Source organism: Mauremys reevesii, linkage group 1, assembly GCF_016161935.1.
Source record: "Mauremys reevesii isolate NIE-2019 linkage group 1, ASM1616193v1, whole genome shotgun sequence".
Lineage (NCBI taxonomy): Eukaryota > Metazoa > Chordata > Testudines > Geoemydidae > Mauremys > Mauremys reevesii.
In genome coordinates, this window is record NC_052623.1 from 356298086 (window position 1) to 356307957 (window position 9872).

Here is a 9872-nt window from a genome sequence, read left to right on the forward strand (position 1 = left end):
CGTAACTAGTCCCATATCACCCATGGGGCTGCAGATAGCAGTTCAGGCAGAGTGCAGGCTGCAGATGACAAGTGGAAGTGAAAGTTAAGTTTCAGTTTCCTTTTCTCCGGCTCTCCCCCCCTTTCTGTGGCAATGCAGTTCCCCAGCCAGCCCGGGGGGCTCCCCGGCTCGCAGCCCAGGCTGGCTATAAAGGGGCAGGCGGGTCCCAGCAGACACAGTCCGTTCTGGCCCCCGACAGAACTCGGGTCTCTCCCAGAACCGGGCACTTCTCCAGCTTGGGCAGGAAACCAGTGCGGGGAAAGGAGCCGTCACCCCCCTGGCTGGGCCGGGGACTCAGCGGAGCGCAATGAGGTAGGAGTTTTGGGGTCGCAGGGCGGGGGTGGGGGGGCATTTCCAGCAAGGGCTCAGTCCAGACACCTTCCCACCCCCTCTGCGCGTTTCTGGGGCTGTGAATCTCCAGCGTTTAGACCTCCGGGGCGGGGTGAATCTGCGGTAATTTTGCATCCCGTTGACGCTCCAGGCTGGTGACTCACAGGGCTAGAGCATGTCACTGTTTACACCTCACCCTGCGGGCTCACCTGGCCGCCACTTTCCGGAGAACTCCCCACTCGGGCCAGCTGTCACTCCGGCTTCACTCCGCATCAACCCAGGAGCCGCGAGAGAGCCCCGCCCCCGCCCCGCCCCCTCTCCCTGTGGCTGTGACCAGACTAGTCACTGGCCTTAACCCCGGCTCCCCTCCGCACAAACCCGGGGGGGGGGATTAACTCCGGTCCCCGGGGAGCTGGAGCCAAGGGGCAGCCGGGGGACAGGACGGGACCTGCCCGGGACATGCAGAGAGAAAAGGCAGCAGCAGGAGCAGGAGCCCGTAGCGACAGCGCGGGGGAGCCTGCAGGGAGGGGAACCAGCTGTTTGCAGAAGGGGGGGGCTCTTGTGAACGCTCAGCCTGGACTGAGACCACGTAACCCCTCCCCCCCAGCGCAGGGCCCCAGACCAGAGAGCGGGGCAGCTTGGAGGGAGGGAGGGAGCGGGGGGGGGTCGGTGTGTCTAGCAAGGCGCGGGGGGGGGGTTGTTCTATTGTTCAGTGCGGTGCTTGTTCCCAGAAAGAGGACACTGCCGGGTGGGGAGGGGGAGGAACCGGGGGGGTATAGTGGGGCTGGAGGGGTACCTGCAGCGGGGTACTCACTGGAGGTGGGGGCAGTGTCGCTCCCTGTCAGGGTGGTGAGGATGATTGTAGTGTGCAGTGGAAATTCATTCAGCCCAGATGGAGTCTCATTTCCCCCTCTCTTTGCAGCCCCCTGTCCCTGAAGGAGAACCTGCAGGCCCTCCAGTGCCACTTCACCTGGAACTTTGAAATCAAAGACAAGGTAGATGCAGCTCACATCCTCCAAACTCTGGCTCTCAGGATTGCCCACACTCACTACCAGAACCAGGCCACGCTCCTTGCCATGCAGGCTTATCTCTGCCACCTTCAAGGGCAATATGAAGACGCTCTGCAAAGCCTTAGAGAAGCCGAGGAGATTCTGCAAAGAGATCACCCAGATAACTTCCCCCGGCAGGTCCTGGTCATTTACGGAAACTACGCCTGGATCTATTATCACTTGGCCCACTATGATTTGGTTGAGCTTTACCTGGAGAAGGTTAGAAAGATCTGCAGCTCCCTGAAGAGCCGCTCTCCATATGCAGCTCAGATCCCTGAGATACATGCACAGAAAGGCTGGTCTCTCCTGGCAGCAGGCTTCCGCAATGGCGGAGAAGCCACAAAGTGTTTCCAAATGGCATTAAGAGAAGATGAAGCAAATGGGGAATTTCTTGCTGGGTTGGCAATCGCGGTCTTTGCAGCATGGACTCACTCACACAAGCCTGTATTTTGGGAAGCAGCCAAAAAGAAGTTGGGCGCCATTGTCCATGAACAGCAGCAAAACTATGAAGCTAAGGTGTATTTAGCCAAGATCCTTAAGAGGACGGATAGACAGCAAGCCGAAGCCCTCCTAGAAGATGTTGTCCAGAATAGCCTGGACCCTGAGGTCCTGAGATATGCAGCCAAGTTCTTTCTACCAGAATTCCTAGAAAAAGCAGTTTCTATTCTAGAGCGAGCAATAGCTCTGAACCCCAATTATCATCTCCTTCACTACGACCTTGGCGTCTGCTACAAGAAACAACTGGAGGAGGCCAAATCAGGCAGAAGAGAAGAAATAGTGGCAGCAGCTATTGAGGCCTTCAAAAAAGCTGTGCAGAAAGATCCAGTGTCTGTATTTTCAAAACTGGCTTTAGCTGAAATGTATGGAGAAAATACACCTCACTACCAAGAAGAGATTTATCTCAATCTCGTGAGTGAAATGCCCAGCCTCAGCAAGAAGTGTCAGCAGGCAGTCTCCCTTCACTGGGGGGATTTCCTCTTCTACAAGCAGAAGTCACCGTGGGAGGCAGCTCAGATGTACAGAGCAGGTTTCGCCATTCCAGACAACTACCTGGAGAGGCAACAACTGAAAAAAAGGTTGGAAGAGGTGGCAGGAGAATTCCAGCAGAGCTCCCAGACCACCGAGGCTGAGGACATACATGACTTCATTCAACAGAATGAAACATCACAGTACATGAGGAGATCCACTGGTAGCAGCAACAGAGCAGGAGACTGGAGACGTAGAGAAAATGTGTGATCCTTTCCCTTCCCTGGACACACTTTGTGAAGCGAGTCACTTTCCTCACGTGTGTAACAATGACATTCATGTTGCAAATGATTCTGGGTCCCCTGAATAGTTCAGACCACGGCATATGCTGCTGCTGCTTCTTAGAATTATTATTAGCTACCTGTATTGTGATAGTGCCTAGAAACCCAGACATGGAGCAGGACCCCATTGTGTCTGGCCTCAACGAGTCTACAGTCTGTGACATGAGAGAACAGGAGGGAACCAGCAGACAGACGGGGGAGCACAAGCAGACAATACTGGTCAGCAAAATGGACACTGGTCCCAGCCCACCAGCTACCCAGCCACTGTCAAGTGTTTTGTAAGCAACACCGCAGAGGAGAGTTTAGCTTCTGATACTGAGCAGCTGTTTCTACTCAGAGGGGACAGTGCGACCATCCTTGTCTCTAAGCAAACCTACCTCCCAGCTCTGCTGCCTTCTAACATCCACACAGCAAATAGGTGTGGAGTTTCTTCCAGCAGCGTTGCACTTTTGTATTTGTATAGCCGAGTGCCTGTAGTGTGTCTATATCATGATTCCCATCTTTGCTTTCAGCACCTCTCACTGACAATGACTCACATTTACATGGCACCTTCACCCCCAGCTTGTCAGGGATCTGCTATGTTTTTTATTTCATTTACAATAGAAGTAACTGAGAAAACAGAAATAAATCAATGACACCATCTTGGAACGTTCCTTTCCCTGCCCTTCGATTGCATCGGGGTGAGCAGCCCCACAAGACCCCACGGGCACGTCGAGCTCACAGTAAAGCACCAGGACGGTCACTAATAGAGCAGGAGCCAAGGCTGGCGTTTCAGAAGCTCACTTGGTGGAAATGAGTGTCCAGATTTACCAGATAGCTCAGCACCCAGCAGCTCCCGTTGTTCTCATCTGGGGTCCAAGCCGCCTGCAGTATTCTCAGGGGAGTGGGGTGCGGTGGAATCCTCTGTTGTTCTCAATGGAGGTGGGGTGAGGAAGAGTCTCCATTGGGCTCAGTGGACACTGCTAGCACTTTTGAAAAGCAGCCACAGACGCTTAGACAGCTAAGGGAGTATCTTTGAGGTCTGCTGGGCACTCCAGAGATTACCATAAAGGACCCTAAGCTCCCAGGTGGGTGAAGTGGACAAAGGGGTGGGGCAGGGGCGTGGGTAAATGCTCCTTACCTGGCATGTTCAATAGCCCTCCCAGAGGTCCTGTGTGCTCCAACCCCTCAGGCACAGGGACCCCATCAGGTGCAGGGGAAGACGCTTGCCCCAGCGCTGCCGATTGGCCAGACACGGCCAAACACCACCGGCCCCTCTGTGCTGCGATGAAGGGATCGGCAGACAGCCAGGGCGGGCCGGGTGGGAGTGAGAGAGGGGTGGGAAGTGGCAGGTTTGCCCTGTCGGGGGCGCTGGAGGGGACGAGGCATACATCCACAGGGAGTGGGGGAAGGGGCAAAACAGAAGAAAGCTCTTAGCGGGTTGGGGGCTGCTTCACACGCAGAGCAGGTGCCCTGCTTCCAGCCGCAATCCTGTTCCACAGCAAACACGGGCAGTGAGCAGGCACCTGCCCTGGGGCTGCCCAGGATTGGGGGCCCCTCCCAGCAGCTGTTTGCGGCTGGATGTGTCGCCAGTGAGAGCCGGAAAGGAGCCATTTTGTGGGCACAGTGGAGAGCTGAGGTGGCGTGATGGGGTCGGCACTACTCACCCATCGGCGGCACCTTCTTCTGGCTCACCTGGGGAATTAGCTCGGACGCCCCTTCCCGCGGTTACTCCGCCCGTCGAGCCCCTGGGTCACGCTCTGGCCTCTGGCGCGCCGGGAGCAGCAGCGCTTCCCTCTCCCTGAGCCCCCCGACCACGTCCTGTTAACGTTCTGCCCCCTGCCAGGTGTCACTGCAGTCTGCTCCAGACGGCCCCCGCCGCCCCAAGGGGTTCTCCCGAGTGTGTCACCCCAGCAGGGACTGGAAGGGGAACCCGGCCCGCCCTCTGCCCCGGGTGCCAGTCCAGCGACCCTCAACCTAGCAGCTATGGGGTATTCCTCTCCCAGCCCTAACTGCTCCTCCCCTGTGTAAGTGCCCCCACCCCCGGGCTGCTCCGGCTCCAGCGCCCCCGGCCCCTCTGGCTGCTCCGGCTCCAGCGCCCCCCCCCCAGGCTGCTCCGGCTCCAGCACCCCTGGCCCCTCTGGCTGCTCCGGCTCCAGCACCCCCCACCCCCGGGACAACAGGGAGGGGTTCGGAGGGTTAACAGGCCTGTGGGGAACGCGGCTCCCTCCCACCAGCCAGGCCCCCAGTGACTGAACCCTGCAGGAGCCTGCAGAGACCAGGCATGAGGGGCAGACGCAGCCCTGCCTCTATCCCCCCAAACCCCTGCAACCCTCTGCAGGGCCCCACAGAGCCAGGACCAGCCCCACCACAGCAGTGTGTGTGGGGAGGGGGGCGGGGGGGATGTGTTCACAGGGGCATGCATGTGAGTTGTGCAAGTGTTCGCAGGGTGTGGGGGGGGCGGAAGGGTGTTCAGTGGGGGAGGGGGCTGATGCCTCTGCTGCTGCCCCCCCTTCCCCATCCTGGGCTCCTGCCAGCTCTTCTTGCAGTGGATCAGGAAGCTGAAACTCAGAGAAATGAAAGCCTCAGGCTGCTCTGAGAGCCTCACGTGACCCCGGCTGGGGAGCACACGGGACATGATGGGATTTGTGCCTTTAAGGAGCCTTTTGTGCATCTCCAGCAAGGGGCTCTCAGCTGGGAGCTGGTCAGGGCCTGTTAACCCTCGCACGCCCAGGCCTCAGGCACCGACAAACAAAAACCAACAGTGGCTTTGCTTCCCCTTTCAATAAATTGCCCAGGTGTGGCCCAAAACAGCACCCTGGGCCAATGTGTATTTTGGTGGCCCTGTCCCCAGCTGCCTCCCCAGGCTCCCTACCCCACCGCCATTGCCCCAGCCCACACTGTCTCCCCCCCACATTGCCCCAAGCTCCTTTCCATGACCTCGCGCTCCAGGCCCACCCTGCTTCTTGTCTCTTAGCCTCGTGTCACGGAGTGTGGGGGAGTCAGGGCCCTGCACCCCTCTTCCTGAGATTCACCGTGACTCTCAGCCAGCCAGGAAAACAGAAGGTTTATTAGACGACAGGAACACAGTCTCAAGCAGTAAATATCGGGATAGTCCCGATAAAATCGGGACGTCTGGTCACCCTAACACACACACACAGACACACACACACACACGTAATTAGTCCTGTACTGCTCATGAAGCTGCAGATGACAATACAAAACAGAACCTGATGGAGCTGCGAACTTCTCCAGAAGACATGGTGGAGTACAAGCAGGATAACAACCTGTCATTCCCCCGGCATTCAAAATTTTATTAAGATGATGTTTAAAAAAAGTGAACGGTACAGAGGTTAAGCATAGAAGTTTCTGGTTATCAGAGAATAACATACAGATTATCGAGGGTGCGAAGTTCGGTTTAAGATCAGGTGTCATAAAGAATACATAATCCGCAATATCCCCGATTGGAAGTAAAAGGTTGATGGGTCAAAGTGCAGACACTGAGATATGAGGTAATGATGTTCATAGAATCGCTATGTTCGGGTGTGGAGTATAATGAGTGGATATGATGATGAGGATGGACTGACCCTCATTTGGTGAGATTTAATATTCAGGGAGTTTATGGGTCCAGTTCGTATGATCCAATGGAGAAAGTCTCTTGGTCCCTTTCTCATAGTTGAAGAACGATGTCGCTCCAGCTCACGCTTCCTGGTACTGTCGGTGGCCAGTGGTGTGTTCGATGTAGATGTCCCTGGACCATCGGATGGTGTCTGAGACCATGAGGCGCCTCATGAGCCGTGCGTAGCATCGGCCGATCCCGCAGGTCTACAGCACACGCTCGTTGCAGGGGTCCCAGGCACCCAGGGCTCCAATGATCTGGGCGTCCATCTGCACCTCGTAGCCTTTCACTCTTAGGGTGTCGGCCGTGAGCTATAACCACAAACCAGACAACACTGATCACTTTGGCAACGCAGCTCTGTCTGCTGAACACCTGGGCAGAGTAGGTGTCTCCAAGCAAATGTCTGCTGCTCCTGAAGTCTTGTGCCCCAGCCCATGACTAGATGTCAGGGGAGAGCTCGTTCACACCCAGCTTACCTAGAGCACTGGGAGGCTGGGGAATGGCTGCTGGCTGTGAAAGGCCAGGGCTGGGATGGCAGCTGTTACCATCAGAGCCAGGCCCCTTTTCCACACAGGGCGGTTCAGCGCGTGTGCCCAGTGCGCACCAGGGGAACACGCAGACATTGGTGCCATTCCGTGAACCACATGGACCCTGAAAGAACACCCGGCGCCGCGTTCCTGCGACTCTCCTCATTGGGACCCCCAGAATCACGTGGCCATTCGCAGCCCCCTCAACACAGTATTTGGGGCTAATGCTTGAGGATCCCCTGGACCAGCCCCCCACCTGCTCCCATTACTGTGGGAGCCCCTGCTGTGACACGCAGTCCTCTGCTCCTCGCACACGTATTGCCAAAGACGTCTGGCTTCTTGCAGAACGGCCCCCCGGCTTCTTCAATCTTGGGGGCCTCTTGCCTGGGTTCTCCTTTCTTGGGGGGTCCTTGGCTGGCCTCCCCTTTCTTGGGGGGCTCCTACCCAGCTTCCCCCTCTGCACAGCCCCTGGGCTGGCTCCCCTCGAGGGCTGACCTTAGATGTGGGTGAACTGGGCGAACTGGCAGCTCCTGCCCTCTGGAGCCACCCCTGGCCAGCTGCTCCCGGGAGCTTCCTGTTTGCTGTGCAGAGTAGGGGGACACTGATGTCAGAGTGTCCCCCTGCCCATGTACCCCATCTCCGCAGAGCAGGGGAGAAGGGGGTTCAGGAAGGGGATGGAGCTGCTGGCGGCTGCTGCGGTGTCTGAACAAGCCTTCAGACTGGTGAGTGTCACTCTGCTTGAAGGGGCAGTGCGCTGTCTCTCATACACTCCCCAGCACACACACACACTGTCTCCCACACACATATACACACACACGCTGTCTTGGTCTCACACATACACTCTGTCTCTCTCTCTCTCTCACACACATATATTCACTGTCTCACACACAGACACACATACACACTGTCTCGTTCATACTCACCCCCCAACACATACTTGTATTATTGTTGTGGTTGTTATTGGTTGGTACTTCCTGCAGTGCACATATCTTCTCTGTAATTTTATTCTTTCACAGTGTTGTTATTTTAGTTTTTTGACTGGTCTGTGCATTTCACAATTTTTATTTCTCTCTTATGCTTAGATTTAACTCTTTGAGTAGTGAATTCTAAAATGCCCAGCCTGTCCTGACTGGAGCAATGATCATTATGACTTTTATTATCATACTGTGCTTTGTCATTCATTATTTAAAGCGGTACAATCAAATAATCGTATCCTTCTAGAATGTAACTTTAGTTTGTACTAACCATAGCGGTGCCAGTTACAAAACATTAGCTAAACACAGAACTTTAGACACTGGGCAGAGGAAAGTTGCTGGGCAGAGGAAAGTCAAATTGTATTTTTAGTTATAGCTGTAAAATAACTCAAAATGTGCATGAAAATAAATGCCGTTCCAACGGTGGTACCAAGAGCAATGGTGGAGTCCAAATGTTAATGAGGGACATACATGATTGTGATCGGTAAACGTAAATGCCAAAATAATTAGAAAAATACATTTCCCTTCTTCATAAACGAGAAAACCTTAATCACACATGATTAAAATTAAGTATGTGGCGTGAAAAACAATTGACTAAAATAGAGTCGATAATGGCAGTAACATAGAGTGTGTCTGTTAGAGAAAGTAAGAAGATTTTAATTATTTTTATCTATCTCTACTGAAGAGAGTGTACAAAGTATCAAACGTGTGTTTCTGAGATCTGTGTTAAAGCTCCAGAACTGATACCTCAAGGTTTGGGATTGGGAATATTTTACTGTATTATCTCCCGATTGTTCTAAATTTACATACACACTTTAAACATGGCTTTAACTGGAGTTTGAATATATTTTTTCTTTCCTTATATAACAATTAGATACAGAGCTCTTGTCAGCTAATTCCTAAGTTATTATCTGCCAAAAACCCTAGAGTTTTCAGGTACCTAAGTAGTCCCTGGAATCACGGTTAAAGTTTCCTCCCGCCCCCCAAAATCTGAAATGGCGCCTGGGTGAGCCAAGAGTGGTGAGGGGTTTCAGGAGGACCGTGGGCTCTGGCAAGATGCAGCCCTGTGTGATCGCACAAAACCCGCCTTCTGCTCACACTGAGAGCTGTGGCTGGCCCTACTGCCTTTGACCACCAGTTCCTTTCTTCAAGCAACAAGTAGGATGCACAGTAAATTGGTACCCTGAGTTCTCATCTCAGTGGGGAGGGCGAGTCAGGGAGTGAGGGACAGTTATAGCCCATCTGGGAGAACAGGAGTTATAGGAAGATGGAGACAAGAATAGTAGGCACTGAGATGTCACAGGGATGAGCACAGTACAAGGAAGAAAGGCAGACAGATCAGCTAAAGATCTGGAATAAAGAGAACAGGTAGGAAGCTAGGGATGGATGAATAGGTAGGAAGCTAGGGATGGATGGATGGAAACAAAGAGAAGGATATGGAGAGAGTGAGAGATTAGCTAAGCAGCTAGGGATGGATAGATGGATTGACAGAAACAGATAAGGATACAGGGAGAGAGCTTAGCTAAGGCTCTGATGGAGAGGGGCATGAATGGGTGGGTGGAGTCTTCCCCCCCCCCCCCATGGTTATTATAACACACCCTCAGAGGCTCTAGCTGTGGTTCTTTACCCCAGGCCAGTCATCAGCTGCTCCACGGTGTCTGACAGAACTATATTTTCCACTTCCATGACCTCCAGGGGTTGCTTCGATTTCTGGGACAGCTGGTAAACTTTAAAGGCACAAGAAACATCACAATACAGTGGGGTGCCCAGAGCCAGCAGATTGCTACAGCTCTGATCGTCCTGGGGCCCTTCGCAGCATAAGATGAACCATGAGCACTTGGGGGCACAGCGCCACCTACTGACTGACAGAGGGAATGGAGGGCCTGGTTCTCCTTTTGCTTGCACCAATTTACACTAGTCAAATTCCACTGGTGTCAGAGGAGATGTTCCTTAGTCACTCAAAAAAAGAGGGGGGAACTGACACTATTGTTTTGAAACGGGAGTCTCTGCAGGAAATATAGGAGATGGGCACTCTCTGCGTTTTATCC

The 9872-nt window shown here is 53.9% G+C and overlaps 1 protein-coding gene across 1 annotated transcript; it reads left to right on the forward strand.

Moving 5' to 3' along the window:
- Nucleotides 1-346: 346 nt before the first annotated feature.
- On the forward strand, nucleotides 347-2654 carry LOC120380477 (interferon-induced protein with tetratricopeptide repeats 5-like). The gene is made up of 2 exons (XM_039498227.1): nucleotides 347-351; nucleotides 1292-2654. Exons 1-2 carry the CDS (start codon nucleotides 347-349, stop codon nucleotides 2652-2654), a joined length of 1368 nt encoding a protein of 455 aa, XP_039354161.1.
- The last annotated feature ends 7218 nt before the right edge of the window (nucleotides 2655-9872 follow it).